Source organism: Ovis aries, chromosome 20 (assembly GCF_016772045.2).
Source record: "Ovis aries strain OAR_USU_Benz2616 breed Rambouillet chromosome 20, ARS-UI_Ramb_v3.0, whole genome shotgun sequence".
Lineage (NCBI taxonomy): Eukaryota > Metazoa > Chordata > Mammalia > Artiodactyla > Bovidae > Ovis > Ovis aries.
Window position 1 is genome coordinate 19,162,292 of NC_056073.1, and position 22,567 is coordinate 19,184,858.

General features: G+C 48.2%; 1 protein-coding gene across 2 annotated transcripts in view; it reads right to left on the minus strand.

Annotated features, from left to right (window-relative positions):
- Positions 1 to 22,567, minus strand: part of CLIC5 (chloride intracellular channel 5) — a 166,122-nt gene that overhangs the window by 23,006 nt on the left and 120,549 nt on the right. For both annotated transcript variants that reach the window (XM_004018861.6, XM_004018860.6), the window contains exon 4: positions 15,631 to 15,737. In XM_004018861.6, the coding sequence (XP_004018910.2) occupies positions 15,631 to 15,737 (107 nt within the window). The remainder of the gene's footprint in view (positions 1 to 15,630; positions 15,738 to 22,567) is intronic.

The following is a 22,567-nucleotide window of genomic DNA, read 5'->3' on the forward strand; positions in this document are numbered from 1 at the left end:
ACTTTTACCGTCTTTGTTACCAAGAGAACCCAGATTTGTTCAGAGTAGCAACAAGCTGGGTCACAATTATTTTTTTTCCAGACCCCCAGACTAGGGGAAGCCAAATGATCAAGTTCTTCCCAATGATATACAAGTGGAAATTGACGGATATGCTTCGAGAAAGAAAAGACAAGACACTGCCGGCACTGCCTGGAACTCAGATGTAACGTGTGGAAGTGGAGCAACTATCTCGTGACACGCAGATGCGAGTCACACACTCAAGATGGAGAATCAGATGCTCCAAGGAGCTGGACCCATGACTTCTTAAAGAACTACAGCGGCCTGGAACTCTCTCCTCTCTGGATTTTTTGTGATGTGAGAAAGGCAAACACCTATTAAAAAGTAAACATTTATACAAATTGCTTAGATTAGAGCAGAGCATGGCATATAGGAAAATGCTACATAGGTTTTTCACTATGTAAACATGGCATAAATATTTGATTAGCTTCTGTGATCAGGTTTCTATTATATGCAGCCAAATACAACCATTGCCAGTATACGTATTGCCAATATTTCATTATTACATTATTATTTTAGCACCTGGGCAGTGCCTGGTACTGAACATGTGTTCGTTGTAAGAACGAACTATTCAGTGGGGTTTGAGGAAAGATGAGAGGCCCTAAAACGTAACTCTATACATCTCCTATGCTTATGCAACAGGCCTCCTGTCCTCAGAGAACCTATGATGGTTGCTTTCTCTGCGTGATGAGAGAGCTTGGTTTCTGGAGGATGGATGCCGGGATTCCATTTGTTTGGCCTGGCGTGCCCTCCGGCAACATCATCAGAGCCAAACGAGAAGCAGAGGCCACCACCAACCTGCACCCCTCTGCCAAGTGACACAGGCAGAATGGAGACCAGGGCCAGACCTGGGCAGAGTGCTGAGAAAGCTCGCTTTGCCATCCCCACCACGGAAACAAAACACGGATAACTGTGGACGCAAATGCCAATGGGCATGTGACCATCAGAGTCAGACCTGGGTGCAGGGGCCTGAGAAATCATGAAGTGGGATGCTCTCCCCTGGAACTTTCAGGAGTGGAAGGGGTTCTGGACAGGGGCACAGGTAAACCCATGACTTACTATGATCCAGGTCACTAAATGCTTCCTTGACTAGGGGTTCCTAGAAAAATAAGGTGTCCCCTGGTTTCTGGCTGGAAGAACACTAGAATTCAGTCTGGTGTGTTTACTCTTCTGATTCTTCATGATGTTTCACCTTTAACACCAAATATAATGTGCCTTGAATGTAGTTACAAAATTGAGAGTGACAAGAAAAATATCATTTAAGCCAACACTGCCACCGCCACCACACTGATAGTCTTCGTGCGGGGAACTGTTCAGATTTTTACACTCTTATTGATTGGTTTTAAATGAACTTCTCTCTTTTTTCCTACTATGAGACTGGATTTAATATAGCAGAGGTTATATAAGCCTTACATGTTCTCAGCTGAGCGACAGTTCTAGCCACAGAGCATCATGACATTTAAACGGAAACTGGGAAGAGTCGGGGTGATCAGGAGAATGGGACAGGCTTTCAAGGTGAGTGTTGGGTGGGCTGGGGCAGGAAGCAGCCTGGAGGAGATGCTCCTGACACGGGAAGGCAGGGTCAGCCCTTTCATCCTCTCTCGTAAACAAGCAGGCAGGGTCAGAGCATCTCAGGGTGCTTAAAATACAGTTTATTGATTCATTCAGCGAGTGTTTATTGAGCATCTGCTCTGGGCTAGAGGCTGAGCTGGGCTCTGGGGATAATGATGATGAATGAAGTACAGGCAGCCCATCTCCATGGAGACTGCTGCCTAGACAGACCCTACTTCTCAAAGCTCCCTCCTGGACCAGCGGCATCAGGACCACAGCGGCATCAGGACCACCTGGGAGTTCTCAGGCCCCACCCTAGACCTGCTGCATCAATACCTGTGCTGTCACAAGACCCCTGGGGGATTCAGATGTCCATTCAGCTCAGAAGATGGTCTGGGTAATGAGGCAAACAAAATGAAGTGCTGTTTGTCTCTTAGGTCTTAAACACATGCATCTATTTAGCTGATGAGGCGTCTCAGGATAAATTCACCAATAGGCTGGAGTTGGGCTGGGATATCTTCTGGAAAGACAGTTCAAGAGCAGAGTTTTCGAGAAAGCTAAAGGTTTTAAAGTCAAATTTTTACGTGGAAACACTGTTTTGTTTTAATAAGTTATCCTATCTAACTACTGATAAATACCACACTGAATTTCACCTCTGGCTTCAATTCTTATGTTTTAGTATCACTCGTTTATAGCAAAAGCATTTAAAGCTGAGAAATGCCAGATCCTGCCTCTGTCCCTGGCTCCATCATGTCTTCTGAACAGTTTATCCACCCTTCAGCTTTCTTTGCGAGAAATGGATAGAATGATGCCCAGAATCCTGCCTGGATGAGACTGAGACAGATTTGACAAGCAGGGTTCATAGTTGGGGTGTTTGAAGTTTTGGTTAGAAGGTCTGGCCCACCACCTGGATTTTACATCTTATCATTTTCAGCCCCAGCTCTACCACAAATGGGGAACCCGTTCTACAAGTTCACCTCCCCAGGGCCATTCCCCACCAAGAGTGAACAGAGAAGACGGGGACTTTTCTCTCAAAGCCATGTTCCAACCACAGAGAGGGGACTATGAGTGAAGTCACTGTATAAACCTACTACAATGCCCCCGACCGGTATGCTGGGAGACCCCCACCATGTCTTGCGGCCAATACAACTTTACAGGCAAGCACATTCTTTTTCAGGTTAATTGATCTGTGACCCTGTGTATTTAAGGTGCTATGTACAGTAAGTCCCCTACATAAAAAAGCTCCATTCGGAGTCTGCCAGTCAGTTCAGTCTCTCAGTCATGTCTGACTCTTTGTGACCCCATGGACTGCAGCACGCCAGGCTTCCCTGTCCATGACCAACTCCTGGAGCTTGCTCAGACTCATGTCCATCAAGTCAGTGATGCCACCCAACCATCTCATCCTCTGTCATCCCCTCCTCCTCCCGTCTTCAGTGTTTCCCAGCATCAGGGCCATTTTCAGTGAGTCGGTTCTTCACATCAGGTGGCCAAAGTATTGGAGCTTCAGCTTCAGTATCAGTCCTTCCAATGAATATTCAGAGCTGATTTCCTTTAGGACTGACTGGTTTGACCACCTTGCAGTCCAAGGGACTCTCAAGACTCTTCTCCAACACCACAGCTCAAAAGCACCGATTCTTCAGTGCTCAGCTTACTTTACAGTCCAACTCTCACATCCATACATGACTACTGGGGAAACCATAGCTTTGACTAGATGGACCTTTGTCAGCAAAGTAATGTCTCTGCTTTTTAATATGCTGTCTAGGTTAGTCATAGCTCTTGTTCCAGGGAACAAACATCTTTAAATTTCATGGCTGCAGTCACCATCTGCAGTATTTTGGAGCACAAGAAAATAAAGTCTCACTGTTTCTATCGTTTCCCCATCTATTTACCATGAAGTGATGGGACTGGATGCCATGATCTTAGTTTTTTGAATGTTGAGGTTTAAGCCAGGTTTTTCACTCCACTCTCTTCTTTCACTTTCATCAAGAGGCTCTTCAGTTCCTCTTCGATTTCTGGCAGAACAGTGGTGTCATCTGCATATCTGAGGTTATCGATATTTCTCCTGGCAATCTTGATTCCAGCTTGTGCTTCATCCAGCCTGGCATCTCACATAATGTACTTTGCATATAAGTTATATAAACAGGGTGACAATATACAGCCTTGACACACTCCTTTCCCAATTTGGAACCAGTCCGTTGTTCCATGTCTGGTTCTAACTGTTGCTTCTTGACCTGTATACAGATTTCTCAGGAAGCAGGTAAGCTGGTCTGGTATTCCCATCTCTTCGGAGAGTGCTTCGTAAGTCCGAGTTGCCTAGGTACCTAACTAACACAACGGGCTGTCTACCGCTGCTTTTATGCTTGCTTCCTGACATCCTGGGCTTGAAATAAAGATACTGTAAGCTATACAGTACTGTACAGCAAAGTGCACAGAAGCACAGCCGCTGTAGAGGATGCATGCGTTACCATGTATGCCCAATACATGAACTAACTTCCGTGGCTGGACATGCAAACGCAGATTCACGTCTTTGAAAGTTCGTTAAGTTGAAGGTTTCTATGTAGGGGACTTCCTGTAATGGCTTCTACTAGTGCACAGAGACATAAGAACACACACAAGCTGGCTGTGCGTGTGCACACACGTGTGTGTGTATACATGGAGGGGGAGAGACAGAGGGACAGCTTGAGTTCCCCCATGCAGACCGCACAGGAGGCGTCCACCGCACAGGATAAAGTAACGGTAGCCAGAGGTGAAAGAGCACTGAACTCATGTTCGAATTAGTCATTTAATGTTCCTTTATTCCCCGGGCCTTGATCCGTGGCCAGGCCAGGCCAGGCGAGCTCATTCTGGTCAGACGGCGGGAAATTCCAGCACATGGAATGGTGTTGGTGGTCTCGGGTCTGCTGCCGAGAGCCCACACAGCTAACACGCTCCCGCTACTAATGAATGCGCCCACCCACGCAGGACCCTCCCCTCCCGCCCCCTTCACCCTTCCTCCCTCCCTCCCTCCTCAGGCCTGCCTGCTTCAACAGCCCGACGCCCCAACTGCCTTCCTGATGACTGGCTACGGATTTGTTTGGGGCGCAGCATCTCTGAAATTAGACGTGGCCACATCAGCCTTGATCATGAGCCAAGTCCGAGACCGTCTCTGGAGGGGATGCTCTGGGCAAGGGTCCGCAGGAGCTCCTCGCCTTCTCCCCGCCCTCCAGCTCTTAGCTTCTAGGACTCCCCCCTCACCCGCCCCCCATGGGTAAGAAGACAGCTGAGCACCTCTGCAGAGCGCTCCACATCTCGGAGGTGAGTCCCACAGAGCCTAGGTTGTTTTTCCTTGTAAGAATGTTTATCAAAGCAAAACGTTAACCCAACAAACAAACAAACAAAAGACCCCTAGTTGGCCCTGTGCATTCAAGGGCGGCCAGGGAAGGCAGCCTGAAGGGTTCCTTTATGACCAGAGGCGTTTTTTGAAATGAGACAGCAGAGACTGCTTTGTGAGGAAGTGGGGAGACAGCCCCTTCCTTATCCTAGCCCTGCGGTGGTCCGGGGACCACCCCGGAGCTGCCCTGTGATAACAACCTGGGCTCAGGCCTTCTTCCCAGTAACCGTCTGTCCTGAGTTGGACCCAGCTATCTTCCTCCAAAAGAACAGCTCAGGGTCCCCTATAGAATAGATCTGGGAGCCCGCGGCCACCTCAAGACCTCTGTCTTGCAGCAGGCTGATTACGACGCACGTTCCTACTCCCGATACTGCTGACATATTGCCTTCGCTTTCGCCTCCGAGCGGGAGAGCGGGAGGCTGAATGCGGGAGGTCGCGCCCATCCCTCGGGAAGGCCTGGCCTCCAGCCTGGGCCCGCCGTGACCTGGGGCCGAGGGCGGGAGGGAGGAAGAGGCGCAGGAAGGAAGGGCCCGCGCTGGAAATGGCTGGTTGGGAATAATAAATGCACACACTGGCTTCTGAACGCGGCTCACCACATCCTGGGGAATCTGGAAAAACGCTCCACCCCGCCTCCTGCCACCCCCTCCACCCCCACCCCCGACAGAAGCTGGCTTTCACGAGGCTGCGGAGACAGCACGGGGGCTTTGATAGTGACGGGCTTGTTAGTTCTGGGCTGACAGCCCTCCCGGGCCGCTCGACTCCTTGCAAACACTTTCCTATTTTAGGTCAAGGAAGTTCATAAAAGCAAAGACTAGAGGTGATGGGAGGGGGAGAGGCAAGGGAGAAAGAAGCAGTGGATGGCGAAGAACTTATCAGCAGGCAGCCAGCGACCTCTGGAGGATCCGTGGGGTCTGGGGCACTTGCCCAACTCTGGGTGCGGGGCACAGATAAAGCAAGGTGGCTTCGAGCCTCTCGTGGAAACCCCAGCTAAAGCTGAGGCTTAACGGAGTCCTGGGACACAGAGAAGATGCTTGGAAGTCCACCAGTCTCCTTATACTGAAGCATGATTATCCGTCTCTAGGGCGGATTCCTCCACCGGCCAGAAGAGGGCAGCACATACTTCTGCATTACCCGAAAAGCTGGGCTAGAGGGAGGGTACCCCTGAATCTGGGGTGAACTCTTGAAATGAATAACAGAAGCAGTAACAGCCACGGCATATTGGTGCCTACTGTCTGAAGGGGCTTCCCAGGCGGCGCTGGTGGTAAAGAACCCACCTGCCAATGCAGGAGACTTAACAAACAAGGGTTTGATCCCTGGATAGGGAAGATCCCCCGGAGGAGGGCATGACAACCTACTCCAGTGAACAGAGGAGCTGATGGACAGAGGAGCCAGGTGGGCTATGGTCCATAGGGCCGCAAAGAGTTAGACACAACTGAAGCGACTTAGCAGTATTGTCTGAAGTGCGTCAATGTGTTCATTCATTTAATCAATATGACAGTGCAAGATAACATACTGTCACAAGCTCCATATTAGAGACAAGGCAGCTGAGAGGTATAGAAATTAAGAGGACTTGCTATTGTAGCCTGAGACTACCTAAAACAGAGCTTGGACTGTTATAAAGTTATAATTTTAGTCCAAACTTTTTGGACTAAAAAATTATAGTCCAAGGACCAAATCAAGACCCAGCGCACTGCCTATTTCTGCACTGCCCTCAGGCTAGGAATGAGTTTTACGTTTTTGGATGGTTGGGGAAAAAAAGTCAAAAGAGAATAATATTTTGTGACCCTGAAAATGGTGTGAAATTGAAATTTCAGTGTCCATAAATGAAGTGTATTGGAACACAGCCATGCCCATGTGTTTCCATATTGTCTGTGGCTGCTATAGTGTTCCAGCAGGGGAGCTGAGCAGTAGTGACATCTTAGATAGCCCAAAAGGTCTAAAAGTTTGCCAACCCCTGAGCTAAGAAAAACAGCGTTAGTTGCTCAGTTGCGTCCGACTCTTTGCAGACCCCACGGTCTGTAGCCCACCAGGCTCCTCTGTCCGTGGGATTCTCCAGGCAATAATACTGGAGTGGGTTGCCATTTCCTTTACCAGGGGATCTTCCCGACCCAGGGATCGAACCCAGGTCTCCTGCACTGCAAGTAGATTCTTTACTGTCTGAACCACCAGGGAAGCCCTCAAGCGAAGAGATAAGCACTATTTGTTTCCAGGCAGGAAAGACAGAGGGCAGAACTGACCCTTTATTGGATATGGGGTTAGGACGGCCATCCCAGAGGGATCTGGAAACAGTATTGACCTCAATTCACTTTCTTTCCAATAGGGTAGCCCAAGGTCAAGCAGAAAGGGGGGTTTGACATTTCTCATACACAGCCTCTAGGAAGTAACAGAATGTTAGATTTTAAAAGAACTATGGGAACCACCTTCCATATTTCATCAAGACTAAGATACATACTTTTTTCACACTTGACATCTTTGAAATCAGACTGTGTCTTACCATCAAAATCTTAACAAGAGTTTAAGTGAAAGCGTATTTTGTTTACTTGAAGGCATTTTTTTGTTTCTTATTGGAAAATGCAGCTATTATACTTACAACTAATGAAGGGCAAAAGCTACAGAGACAACTCAGTCCAAGCGTGGGACTCTAAACACACAGCCCTGGGGCCAGCACATCATAGGTACCCAAGGGAGGGATCTTAGGACTCTACTTAGGAAGTTAGAATTATCTTATCAGGGCAAATATTTTAGTAGGAGTATGTTAGGCTATCCCACTGTCTTCCATAGTTAGGAAGGAGTACATCTTTGCAAACTCAGCGGAGAGGCCCATCAGTCTTCATTAAAAAGGGATAAGCAGGATCCAGCAATTCCACTCCTGAGTATTTATCCAAAGAAAACAAAAATACTAACTCAAAAAGATATCTTCATCCTCCTGTGTATTGCAGCATGATCCATAAGAGCCAAGACATGGACTATGTCCATGGGCTTCCCTCATAGCTCAGTTGGTAAAGGATCTGCCTGCAACGCAGGAGACCCCAGTTCAATTCCTGGGTTGGGAAGATCTGCTGGAGAAGGGATAGGCTACCCATTCCAGTATTCTTGGGCTTCCCTTGTGGCTCAGTTGGTAAAGAATCTGCCTGCAATGCAGGAGACCCCAGTTCGATTCCTGGGTTGGGAAGATCTGCTGGAGAAGGGATAGGCTACCCATTCCAGTATTCTTGGGCTTCCCTTGTGGCTCAGTTGGTAAAGAATCTGCCTGCAATGCAGGAGACCCCAGTTCAATTCCTGGGTTGGGAAGATCTGCTGGAGAAGGGATAGGCTACCCATTCCAGTATTCTTGGGCTTCCCTTGTGGCTCAGTTGGTAAAGAATCTGCCCGCAATGCAGGAGACCTGGGTCTGATTCTGGGGTTGGGTAGATCCCCTGGTGAAAGAAAAGGCTACCCACTCCAGTATTCTGGCCTGGAGAATTCCATGGACAGTCCATGGGGTCACAAAGAGTCAGACATGACCGAGTGACTTTCGCTTTCACTTTGGACACAACCTAGGTGTCCATCAATGGATAAATGGATAAAGAAAATGTGATATATGTGTTTGCAAGACACACTCACTCTGGAATATTATTCAGTGGTAAAAAGAAGGAAATGCAACAACGTCGATGGACCTGGAGGGCATTGTGCTAAGTGAAATGTCAGAGACAGACGAACACCATATGATCTCACTTATATGTGGAATCTAAACACAAAACCAAACCGAAAAAAGAAGAGCTCATAAATAACAGAAATTAGATTGGTGCTGCCCCAGGCCAGGGTAGGGAGCAAGCAAAATGGGCAGAGGAGGTCAAAAGCTATAAACTTCTGGTTTAAAACAAATAAGCCCTGGGGATATAACGTACAGCATGGCAACTGTACTTAATAATGCTGTCCTGCATATTTGCAAGTTGCTAACAGAGTAAATCTTAAAGGTTCTCATCACAAGAAAAAAATCTAATTCGAAATGTATAATGGTGGATGTTAACTAGGCTTATTGTGATGATCATTTTGCAGTGAATACAAATATTGTGTTCCACAAAACCATGTTGTCCACCTGAAACCAATATGAGGTTATGTGTCAAAGATAGCGTTAGTCGCTCAGTCGTGTCTGACTCTTTGTGACCCCATGGACTGTAGTCTGCCAGGCTCCTCTATCCATGGAATTCTCCGGGCAAGAATACTGGCGTGGGTTACCATGCCCTCCTCCAGGGGATCTTCCAGGCCCAGAGATCAACCCTGGATCTTCTGCATTGCAGGCACATTCTTTACCATTTGAGCCACCAGGGAAGCCCCAATTACCCCTCAATTTAAAAAAGAAGGGGAGAGGGATAAATTGGGAGTTCAGGATTAACAGATACATACTGCTATATATAAAGTAGATAAAACAGCAAGACCTACTGTATAGCACAGGGAACTATAGTCAGTATCTTGATAATAACCTTATGATGGAAAAGAAGAATAACCTATAATGAAAAAGGATCTGAAAAAGAATCTATACATATATTCTTTATGTATATATATAATATATATATATATGTCTGAATCACTTTGCTATATGCCTGAAACTAACACAACATTGTAAATCAACTCTATTAAACAATAAACTATTAAATTATGAGTGAATTAATTAAATGCCTATTTCATTTAACCCCATGTTCACCGCTGATGACATTTATGAAGGTTGGTCTAGGCCATGCTTGATTAGGTTGCATGGAAACTGCACAAATGGAGACACAGAGTGACTTAAAAATCTGTCTATGGGACTTCCTTGGTGGTCCAAGGGTTAAGACTCTGCCCCTCCAATGCAGGGGTTCAGTACCTGGTTGAGGCACTAAGATCCCACGTGCCCCACAGTGTGGCCAAGGGGGAAAAAGAGAGAGAGAGAATCCATCTGGGAAGAAGACTAAAAAGAGAGAGAGTGACAGGCATCAGCAGGACACTCCAAGTCTTGGAAGTAATGGAGAGAAGTAAGAAAGTTGGTGGCATGGGCCAGAGGCTGCAGGGTGCTCTCCCGGGTCTTCTAGAGAAGACGATGAAGAAAACAAGGATGGACATCGGTGCAGCAAGGGCAGGTGAAGAGGAGACTCGTGAGCGCGGTGCCGCCAAAGGGAGGGCTGAGGACAGAGAGGTCACACTGCCACGCCGCCACCCGGCCTGGACTCCAGGAGAGCGTGAAGGGGAGTCACAGAGATGAATGGACGAAGGGAAGGACAGCAACAGCTTCTGTGACTGCAGCTCCAGCCCCGCGTCACTTGTCATTCTCCTGGGGGGCAGCCTTGCCTTCATCTCGCCCAGGGGCTGTGGTCTGTCATCCGCTTCCAGCACAGGGCTCTAGGAGCTGATTTTCCTGTCTCTCTTGCCCTGAGCTTGTTTCGTGGCCCCCCTCCTCCAGCCTTGTTTTTCTTTCTCACCTCCTTCTAGAATATGCTGCTTTGCAGAGCTTTTCGTCCCCCTGTGAGTGGCTATAAAGCCTGTCTGGTTTGAGTGGAGTATACATTTTAAAATACAAAGCAAGCCCCCAGGATAGATGGAAACAGAGACGGAAATAAGAGGAAGCCAGACTTGAGGCAGCAGGAGGTGAGGGAATTCCAAGGCAGTCTTGAAAGACCAAAATCATCTAAGCTGGAAAAACAGCACTTAGCAGAGAAGGAGGTGGGGTCTGCAGTCTGCGTCAGATATGCGAAAAAGGAATAGGCAAAGGTGGGAAGGAAAAGCAGGTAGGCTGCATAGGATCTGCTTGGATTAGACACAAACAGGTAGGTTTGGGACTCTTAGACCTCTTAGCAGAGGAAGAGAGCCCCGTGGATGTGGACTTGTGCGCAAGGATAAAGGAGAAATGACGGCGGGAGTTTTGTCCTTAGTCCACAGGTACGTATACGTCCACTTACTCTCCAACCAAGAAGGAAATGGAGAAAAGTACATGAGGATGCGCCACAAGCCAAAAATGAGACAGTCATAGGGGCACGGATATTAATATATCTAGGGACACATGATAGGGCTGGAGGAATTAACAAAGGACTTTAACAAGAGTGAAGAGGAATAAAGAACGCAAGACACATACGAGATCCCTTTGTTGATTGTCTGGGACTTGCGGTATGTATGAAAAGTGAAATAAACCGGTAGATGGATAGGACTAAAGCACAAAGGAAAAGAGGTGCGGGGGGCGGGGGCGGGGGAAGAAAGTAAAATGCAGTAGTTATGCCTGGATTACAATAAATAGCTAAAATGATTTCCTTGATAGCCAAGGGGTTTGGCAGAGTATGTTCAAACAGCAGTTTGATGGTAAGAAATGCAAAATGCAAGATGGATATTCAGAGAAAGAAGCCCAGGTCCTCCTATGAGATAACAGATAAGAGTACGGGTGAGCAGGTAAAGCAAGGTGTCATAGAAACCCCTCAAGGGAGGGGATACACCCAAGAAGCCAAACTGACATCCCAGTGGGCAGAACGCTGAGCCAGAGCGGGGTCCAGGGGAGAGGGGACTTGGAGCTGCCGAGTCTGAGGGTTGCCACCCAGTCTTGGGTCACCGAGGTCGGTGTGCAATGGCTGTATCTATGAGGAAGGTGAACAGAGAAGGGCCAGGAGGGGGACTCGCAGAGAGGGAAGGCCACTAGGCACAGAATCAGCAGTGTGGATGGAAGTGGCCTTTGCCGGGCAGAGGCAGCATGCAGGGTGAGGACGGAGCTGAGTGCAGGGAAAGCCAGGCTTGTTACCGGGCTCGCCAAAGCTGAGACGGACGAAGCTTGTGCCTTCCCCACCCTTCCCCACCATCCTTCTGCTGCAGAACTCCATAAACTTTCAAGGCTGAACAAATCACATAACTTTTCCCTGCAAGGTTGAAAGACAAATGTGTGGGGCCCAGAGCAGGGACTCCCACGACCAAATCTCAAAGCAGAGCGGCTCTCTCCTGTCTCAAAGACGCCCTTCCTTGGGCCACGTGGGTTCTCAATCTCCTGCTGCAGCTCCACTTTCCAAGGGAGAAGGGCCCGTGCTCCTGGTCAGCCTGGCCAGTCTGTTGAGTAGGGTCTGAATAACGGGCTGATGCAGATGAGAGAAACAGTCAGAGAAGGGCGCCTGAGGACGCATCCAGAAAACTGAACACAAGAAGCAAAGTCTACCATGAGCTGTGTGGTGTTTCATATCACAGATCAAACTTTTTCATAACATTTTTCTTCCTCATCTTCATGATCCCCCCCACTGCTGGGCCCTCTTCCTCACTCGCTAGTCCTTCTTAATCGTCCTCCCTGGCTCCTTCTTCCTCCAGTCCCTCTGATCACACTTATGTGGGTGATCCTTGGATGCTGTCCCTAAAGTGCTCCTCTCCTCACTCACGGACTCCCTGGGGTACCAGAAATCCACAGACACTCAAGTCCCTTCACATCTGCAGGCTGCACCTCTGTGGACCAAGAGAGCAACTGTCTACCTTGGAGAGGAAGCAAATGTACCCAGGAAATGGGAAACAGAATTAAACAAGTCAAAAAGAGACTAAATGGTTGGGAGATGTGGAAGTGCTCGTTAGGGCTCATGAAGTAAGAGCTGAAGCAGCAGTTTTTGATGCCAATATTCATGTTTATCTCATTTTTGCTCTAGGAATAATCAAAGTTAACATTTAAAGAGCATTTACAATGGGTCAGGCAGTGTGCTAAAGGGTTTACAAGCATCTAATTATAAATAACGTGACTCTGCATGACAGACCTTGGATATGCTCTTCATGACCCTGTTTGGCAGATGATGAAATTGAAAGCATCACTAAGTATATTTTAACAGATGCAGAAAGAGGCAGGCTCTGTACTCCCTGTCTGTCTTCACACGTTCCCCGCTCCCTCCCCTCGCCTGTCGCCGATCTCTGTGTCCTCTTTTCTTCATACAAGGAAGGACCCCATCATTGGATTTAGGGACCACACTAAATCAAAGACTCTATTTCCAAATAAGGTCACCCTCTGAGGTCCCGGGTGGACATGGATTGTGGGGACAACACTCAACACATTACAGGCTCCAAATAGCAACAAAGAAAGAGCACTGAGCATATTTAAACTATTTCCCACGTTTCTCCTTTTTCTTGTCCCTAAAAGGCCTCCCTCCCTAGGGTACCTCTTCTGTACCTCTAACGACCACCTTGCCCACAGGGTAAAATCCAACGCCCTCCCACCTGCCCTCCCACCCCGGCTGTCTCTGGAGTTGGTGGTCTCAGGATTCCAGATGGCCTCTGTCACTGGAGTCTTCTCACCCTCCCCACATCCTCCACCCTGTGTTCCCGGTCAAATGACCCTGAATCTTTATGACCCGGTTGAAATCCCTTAGGAAACTTTCCCAGACGACCCAGAGGTGAATCTTTGCTGCTCCGACTCCCTTTCTGTGTTCACAGGCTAGCTAATCAGCCCTTCAAACTCCCTTTGATGAACTCATCACTCACCTCTTGTCTTGTTATCTTTGTGAACGTAAGCCTTTCCTTCTGCACAAGTCAAGCCTCGAAGACTCAGTTAGTGCCTTTTTCTAGAACCTAGTTTTGTGCTTGGCACCCCCAGGTCTGCAGGAGCTGTTACTGAATCCTTTACTTTCCCACTGCATCAAGAGTTCCAGCCAAAAGTTCTTCTCTGTCATCTCGTGAATGGCTGTCTTTCCTGGTGACCTGGTCCAAAGAGGTGCCTTTCTCCTCGGGGCTCCTGGAGCAGTTAACTCCAAGGTGGTCCAAGCCAATGGGCCACCTGGTTTCGGGATCCACTGTATGATCACCTGTTGTATATTCAATTTCTCACTCATTCGTGAAGATGCCGGGAGTGCTGTTCAACCAATCACTATTCAGTCACTCATCCATTCACAAAGTTTTCGTGACACCCTTGCTCTGCCTGGCTCAGGGCTAGGCTCCATCCTCCTATTCAGGGGGCCAGCAAACTGCCTCATCCTTCTTCCTTCTCCTCCCAGCGACTAACACAGTTCTTCAAGGGACACACATATTCTCAATGGGACAGTGCTATTCAAATCACCCTAACTCATGCTAAAGGACCAGGTCAAATGAGGGACTAAAAATGCTATCAACTTACGCGACTTCCCTGGCAGTCCAATGGTTAAGAACGCGCCTTCCAATGCAGCAGACGAAGGTTCGATGACTGGTCGGGGAGCTAAGACCCCACATGCCTCGGGGCAACTAAACCGGAGAGTTGCAACTACTGAACTAGAGAAAAGCCTGTGCACTGCCATGAAGATCCCACATGCCACAGCAAGGCCTGATGCAACCATAAATAAATCTCTCTCCATATATATAGAAACACTGCCAACTTAGGACTTCCCCGGTGGCGCAGTAGGTAAGAATCTGCCTGCCAGTGCAGAGGACATGGATTCGATCCCTGATCTGGGAAGATTTCACATGCTGCAGAGCAGCTAAACCCAGGGGCCACAACCACTGAACCTGTGTGCCTAGAGCCTGGGCTCCTCCACAAGAGAAGCCACCACTCCGAGAGGCTTGAGGGCTGCAACAGAGTATCCCCTGCTGGTCACAACTAGAGAAAGCCCTTGAGAAGCAACAAAGATCCAGTACAGCCAAAAATAAATAAGTAAATCCCATCAACTTAAACGAGGGGCTCAAAGCCCTCTGAGAAGGCACTGGAGGCCACCAAGCCTGAGCTCTGTGGCCAGTGCCCGGAATTAAGGGACGAATGGAGGATGAGCCCTTCCCTGGTGGCTGGTGGCTCGGACAGCACACAATCTGCCTGCGATGTGGGAGACCTGGGTTCGATCCCTGGGTTGGGAAGATGCCCTGGAGGAGGGAATGGTAACCCACTCCAGTATTCTTGCCTGGAGAATCCCCATGGACAGAGGTGCCTGATGGGCTACAGTCCATGGGATCGCAAAGAGTCAGACATGACTGAATGACTAAGCAGCAGGAAGGTGAGCCAGGCTTTGAGAAGAGCCTCCTGGCATTCTCTGCACTGGCCGTGGTGGTGGTGGGGGGCGGGTGCAGAGGGTCAGGCTCTGCCTTGAGCGTTCACCATAGTGGTGACAGCCCTGTCCCACCATGGCCCCTGGTCAACCCCCTGAGAAGTCTTTGAGGGACCAGAAGGCAGCTGCAATGTGTTCCAACCAGGACTTCCTGTGAACAGAGCAGGGTTGTGAACTGGGGATAAACGGGCAGTAGGCTTCTTAGGTAGTGCCGAGATAAAGAATCCGCCTACCAATGCAGGAGATGCAAGAGATACCAGTTTGATCCCTGGGTCAGGAAGATATCTCGGAGGAAGAAATAGCAACCCACTCCAGTATTCTTGCCTGGGAAATCTCATGGACAGAGGAGCCTGGCAGGCTACAGTCCATAGGGCGACAAAGAGCCAGACACAACTTAGCGACCGAGCCACGCCTGGCCAAGGCAGGACCCTGTGGGCAGTATATCATGATGCGCACTAAGGCAGGCTCAGAACGCAAACACATCCCTCTTCTGATTCCACCATAAGCACCACCGGCCTCTTTTCCTGCACTGGCCAGAAAGCAACATCTGTCACCCTCTCCCCCGCATCAAAGGGCCTCAGGATGAACAAATAAAAGCACTGGTTCCAGGCGCTTCTCCGCTGAGTATCTGAAGATGCCCTGGGCAGGGGGCAGCACCAGGGCTGGGGGCCTGGGTGGAAGGGGGCCACTCACCAGCGTTGCTCTGCTGCTTCGTGTTTTTGATGTAGGCGGAGAACTTGGCGAAGATGTCGATGCCTGCCGTGTTGGATTCCCGATGTTTCGCAGCCAGTCTGGGGTACCTGGAAGGCAAGACGTGTTCTCAGGTGAGTGAGAACGCGGAGGCCCTTTAAGGGAGAGCCTCTTTCAGTCACCTCACGACGAACAACATTCTTGTCTCCAGCAAGATCTGTGAGTCTTTTGAGGTTTCCCCAACAGGATCCCCAACAGATTCCCAACAGGATCCATAAGGAGGGTAGGCACTTGTACCCCTAGTTCAACGACAGTGCCAGTGAGGGGGCTGGATTTTATCCCATGGGCAAGGCAGTCGTTAGAGGTACGTGAAGAGGCCCATAGGAAGGGTGGCCTTTTAGGGACAAGAAAGAGGAGAAGCACACGGGAAATATTTAAACATACTCAGTGACCTTGCTTACTTGCTATGTGGAGCCTGTAATGTGTTGAGTGTTATCTCTACAATCCATGTCCACCGAGGACCTCAGAAGGTGACCTTATTTGGAAATAGAGTCTTTGCAGATATAATTAGTTTTAAGAGTCTCAAGGTGAGATAGTATTGATTTAGCGTGGTCCCTAAATCCAATGATTGGTGTCGTCATAAAAAAAAAAAAAAGTGGACACACAGAGTTGGGGTAGGAGGAGGGGGCATGTGAGACCGAAGAAGGCAAACTTGTTTGTAGAGGAATCCATGGCTTTGACCCCCGATGGTGCCATCAAAACAAGCCATTCCAATTTTCAAAAGATATTATTTCATGAACATTTTACATGAACCGCCGGGCAAGGGTGGATGGAACTGGGGGGAGGGGCAATTGCTTGACCATCATCATCACTAAGTGTGTGGACCTTTATGATCTTCGGGTGAAGAGTGGATTGCCAGCTGTTTGGCTACTTTATGTTTAAAAGGCAAAATTCTTTTTTTTTTTTTTTGGTTTAATGTTTTAAATAACTTGAAGCAAAACACCTTTGACAAGTAATTGTTTTTCTTTGTTTTTGTTTTTTTGTTTTTTTTTTTTGTTCCTTCACTGACCCATTAGCTAGGGCCACCTACTCCTGGACCATGTTGAATGGCTGTTTAATTTCAGATACTGCCATTGGACGAGTCTTCCAAAAGTCACTGGGTCCAGCCCTCTGCCCTTGGGCAGATATGAGGCATTATCATCTAATTTTACAGGGAAGCAATTGGAGACCAGAGAAGTTCAATGACCATTTGAAGTCATTTATTATTTAGGCCATTTGGGGTCATTATTTATTATCATGGATAATAAATGGTGGAGGGGCCATGAGACCCTGGTTTCTGGGCGCTGGAGCAGTGACCCTGTCACTTCCCCTCTTCTCTGATATCAGTAAAACCTTCCTTGTACTGAGTGTCCACTCTGCACCAGGCACCATCCTAAAGCCTTGCCAGATTCATCATTTACTCCTCACAATTCCACTGTTATTGTCATTAGCTTTCTTTCCCACAGGAGACAAAAAGGTGCAGAGAAGCTAAGCAGTTTGTCTAAGCTCAGGAGACCAGGCGTCAGAGGCAAGAATCCAACCAGGCAGTTTCTCTTTGGAAGCCCAGCTCTCGAGTTCCATGTCCTGTTGGCTCTCCTCTACTCTGCTGTTTACCCTCCAAGCCACCAAACACTCCCGGGAGCTGGGCTGAGCACCATGAAGGAACTGCCGTCAGCCACCAGGGGGCGCTCTGCGCAGGTTCTGCACACATATCTCCCCGAATACACTGGGAATTGTCAATTCATCTGCTCTGACTGCGGACACAAAGCGATTGTCCCTACAAGATGCTAGGGAACCTTCCAAGATGAGGGAATTTAGAATCATCCGTCCCTATTTTGGCTTTCCCACATAGAATCTGACGTGCTGTTAAAACTGAGTGTCTTAAATTATTATCAATACATATAAAGTACTCCTTGTTTTTGCCAGATAAATAATAAAAACAGAAGGGACCAGATAACGCATTTTATATTTCGGTCTGTTGGGTTTTTTTTTCCTGCCATCGTTTGATCAGACTTCCACTCATCCAACCATTTCTTCATGATCAGGGTGGGCCAAACATGAGTGGGCGGTACCGAATCCAGGTCGGGTGACAGAGGACCATGCGTCCAGGGAGACTATGCTAGTTCCACCCTGTGTTCTAAATAGTGTGAGTCATTGAGATTCGACTGTATAGCATAATGTCCCACTTGAAGGTTGTCCTGGTAGGAAACGTGTCTTCAAATATTAACCTCACAGATTTTGGTAACTAGACTCGGGGCAACTACTGTTCAGGATGTTAAGTGCTTTTATTTTAGCTCCATATTTACACTGTATTTTAAATATGCAGATGAGTGGGTTCCAGGGTACCTTTTGTTTCTCTAAAAGGCTAACAAATAGTGCTTTATCTATAGAAACATCTTTGAAATAAGACTGTGATGTGATCTGGTGACAGTCAGAGAGACGGGCAATCCCTCTAACTCAGGGGTGAGCCAACCATGGCCTGCGGGCCAAATCCAGCCCAACATTTGTTTATGTGGCTCCCAGGAGCTAAAAATAGTTTATATACTTTTAAATGATTGGAAAAAAATCGAAAGAAGGATATTATTTTGTGATGTGTGAAAATAATAAGAAACTCCAATTTCAGCATTCACAAATAAAACACAGCCACATCCATTTATGTATATATTGTCAATGGCTGCTTTTGGCTCCCCTGGTGGCTCAGCTGGTAAAGAATCCACCTGCCAGTGCAGGAGACTGAGGTTCAATCCCTGGGTCAGGAAGAATTCCCTGGAGAAGGAAATGGCAGCCCACTCCAGTATTTTTTCCAGAAAGGTTGGGCAACCTCACTCATGGAAATTTCTCTCCACTCTGTTTTTAAGATATCTTATTTCCAATGCATGCATTTCAGATACACACTTAAGCTTCATTCTGGGAAGCGAAACAGTTGGCCATTCATCAAAACAATTTTCTTTTTTTTATAAATAGTGGCAAAAGAAAAGATATGATTGCAGATGGAAATGCTCTGATTGGCTGAGAGTTCCAACTGACGTCTCACTGACTCGCCATAGGCCACCATGCCCCCGAACAAAAGAACAGCATGCAACTAAACCAACATGCAGTCATGCCAGGGGTTAGGCCCTGTCCCTGGCATTGGAGATACACTGGAGAAAAAGAGAAGACAGTCATCCCATCCTCATGGTGACCTCTGCTGATTGCAGGGCCTCTCCAGGCAGCCTGAGTGTTGACCTTGCATTTCCTAATGAGCTGAAAAGTGGAAGGATGTGCCCTCTCTCCCTGACTTCAAAGTTCATACAGTAAGCCCCCTACATACGAACCTGCCAGTTGCAAACTTTCAAAGATGCAAAACTGTGTTCACATATCCAATCATGTAAGTTAGTTCACAGCCATGAAATTAAAAGACGCTTACTCCTTGGAAGGAAAGTTATGGCCAACCTAGCCACCATATTGAGAAGCAGAGACATTACTTTGCCAACAAAGGTCCGTCTAGTCAAGGTTCTGTCTGGTTTTTCCAGTAGTCATGTATGGATGTGAGAGTTGGACTATAAAGAAAGCTGAGCACCAAAGAACTGATGCTTTTGAACTGTGGTGTTGGAGAATTAAGAGTCCCTTGGACTGCAAGGAGATCCAACCAGTCCACCCTTGCTTGCTTGCTTGCTTCGACTCTTAGCGATCCCATGGACTGTAGCCTACCAGGCTCCTCCGTCCATGGGATTCTCCAGGCAAGAATACTGGAGTGGGTTGCCATTGCCTTCTCCGAGCCCATCCTTAAAGGAGATCAATCCTGAGTGTTCATTGGAAAGACTGATGTTGAAGCTGAAAGTCCAATACTTTGGCTACCTGAGGCAATGCTCTGACTCATTTTCAAAGGACCCTGATGCTGGGAAAGATTGAAGGCAGGAGGAGAAGGGGACAGCAGAGGATGAGATGGATGGATGGCATCTCCAACTAAATGGACATGAGTTTGGGTAAACTCCGGGAGTCGATGTTGGACAGGGAGGCCTGGCATGCTGCAGTCCATGGGGTCGCAAAGAGGCCAACAGGCCTGAGTGACTGAACTGAACTGAAATTAGTTCACACGTCCGGCACAAACAGTCATGTGCATGCGTCCTCTATAAGTGGTTGTGCTTTTGTTACTTTACTCTACAGCAGTGTATAGAGGAGAGTATCTTTATTTAAAGCCCAGAATGTCTGGAAGTAAGCATAAAAGCAGCAGTGATATAGCTGGTACTGCTAGCGAGTGCCAGCTGTTGTATCGTACTACTGTACTTTTCAAGGTCCTGTATTGTAAGAATAAAGATGTTTTATTATTTTGTTTTTTTTTTTAAGCATTATTTGTGTATAAAGCATTATAGACCTTCTACGGAGAAGACAATGGCACCCCACTCCAGTACTCTTGCCTGGAAAATCCTATGGACGGAGGAGCCTGGTAGGCTGCAGTCCATGGGGTTGTGAAGAGTCAGACACGACTGAGCAACATCCCTTTCACTTCTCACTTTCATGCATTGGAGAAGGAAATGGCAGCCCACTGCAGTGTTCTTGCCTGGAGAATCCTCAGGGACAGGGGAGCCTGGTGGGCTGCCGTCTCTGCGGTCGCACAGAGTCCGACATGACTGAGTGACTCAGCAGCAGCAGCAGGCTTTCTACAGTACAGTACTATGTTGCCAGTTGTGTCGGTTTCATTCCTAGGCTAACTTTGTCCGACTTACGAACAAACTGGACTTGTGCAGAACACTCTCAGAAAGCAACTCATTCATATGTAGGGAACCTACTGTACTTTCAACCACTATGCCATCCCACCCTTGGTACTGAGGCTGCTCCACCTCCCAAAGAACCAACAAGAACCTTCGTGATTATTACTACTGTGGAATATCCGTAGACATGTCTTAAAAGAATGAACTCAAAGTGTGTTCCACTGTGGCTCTGAGCCCTGTTAATACTTGCGTGATAGCTGACTGACTAAAGGACAAGACATGTAACCAGTCCACTAGTTCACGCTCCTGAATTTTTACCTCTGTTTGTTTCAAACAACAACCAGCTCCAGGAAAGTGCTGTGAAAAACTCATGGAATCACAGAACTTCTGCTGAAAGGCATCTTCAGAGATGAAGGAATGGGGAAGGTCTGAGAGGGGGCGAGGCTTGCCCAGGGTCATACAACAAGCACCGTGTAGAAGGGTGGCCGGACTCTGGCGTCCTGACTCTCCCTTAAGGATCCCGTTAACTCGGGCCATTCTACCAGGATGAAAGGCAAAGGCCAGCACGTCAACTATAATCCCAACGCTTCCCTGTGGAGCATTAACTGGGTCAGTCTAACCAGGCAGATGGAAGCGAGTCTCATTTAGAAACTACTTGAGACCTCCTGGATTCCTCATTTTGACACCAAATGCTTTGTGGGACCAAATGTAATCTTTTAAAAAGATTGTTGGAGTGTTTGTATGTGGTTTTTTCTTTTTTTTTTCAAACATAAAACTAAGGGGAAAAAGGCTCCCACAATTTCTTGGCTCTCTGGCAGCTTTAACAAACAGTGGTGTGATGAGAAACACATGCCGACCTGCGTTTGCGGAACAGAAAAGGGGGGTTTGCTGCCCCCCAGAGAACCAGAAGGCCAGACTACCCTCCTCCGGGGCCTTGGGACACGGGCCGCCCAACCGACCTCCCAGTTAGAGGCGGTGGGAAGGCAGCTGAGGCGGGTGACTTTGCTGCAGGCCGAACAGCCGTTCTCTCCTTGTGAGGCTGAACGACTGGCTTGCTGACATTTCTGGGCAGTAATTAAGGCACCTGCCCCCGTCTGACCCACTCAAAGGCACCTAAGGGACACTCTGGGGGGCTCCACGATGGTTGATGGTCTCACCCCTAGGGCCCCACCTTGGTAGCCTTCCAGAGCTGTGCATTTTAACAGTTTTGAGACTCTGCTGCTCAGGCTTGGTGGATTATAGGGTCTCTGATATGTCAGGAATGGACTTAGTAAAAAGCTTCTCCATACACTGCAGTTGGGGGGCACCTGGACCAGATGAAGCAGAGCTCAGGACAGGTGGAGAGGGAAGGGAGGAGGCAGCGTCTGTGTCCTGCACTGCTTAGCCTGATTTGGACCATGGAAAATTTCCAGTAGCTGATGATACGGTGATGAATCTGATGATGGCCCTCCTCTGGAAGAATCTGCCTGTACACACAGGCATGTGATTCTCGTGGGGTCTCATGGGCCCCCTTGGTCCTGTTGGGGATGTAGACTGGGGAGCCCCTCCAAAGGCACGGCTGGATAGGGGTGGAGGGAGCCTGGCTAAGATGGGCGTGAGGGTCATCCTTTCCTAGGGGATAGAATGGACACTGAGAGGGAGGGGTCACAGGGCATGACTGGAGAGCCAGGAGTGGACCTCGCCCTCCAGACTCAGCCGGGCCCCGCACACTTCCTTCCACTGGGCTGGCTATCCATCCTCCGAACCGTTCCAATTCCCCATTCTCTACTGGCCTTGACGGAAGCAGGCACTCCTAAGAGCAGGTGTTACTTCTAGAAGGGAAAATGCTAACTTCATGGTGGACATTCCCCTCTGGGTCTCCCGGGCAAAGTCAAAACTATGTAGTTATCGAAAACAGCATTTATTTTCTGTTGTTGCATTTCAAACCAGCACCAGCCATGAAGTTAAGTCCCAAGGGATGGAAGATGGAACCTGAACCCTTTGGGGGTCCTTTCAGCACAGTGGCTGGCTGGTGTCCCATTCAGAGATGTGTGTGGCTAAGCTGGGTGTTCCAGGTGGGGCTGACAGGCTGATTTAATCAATCCGTTTCTTTTTCAAGACATTTGGACTTGAGGCAGCTTTCCATGCTCAGTATGGAAATAAACTGTCCTAACGGGGATAACCAAAAATACACTTTCAGGAAGAATGTACAAATGGTTGAGGCTTAATTA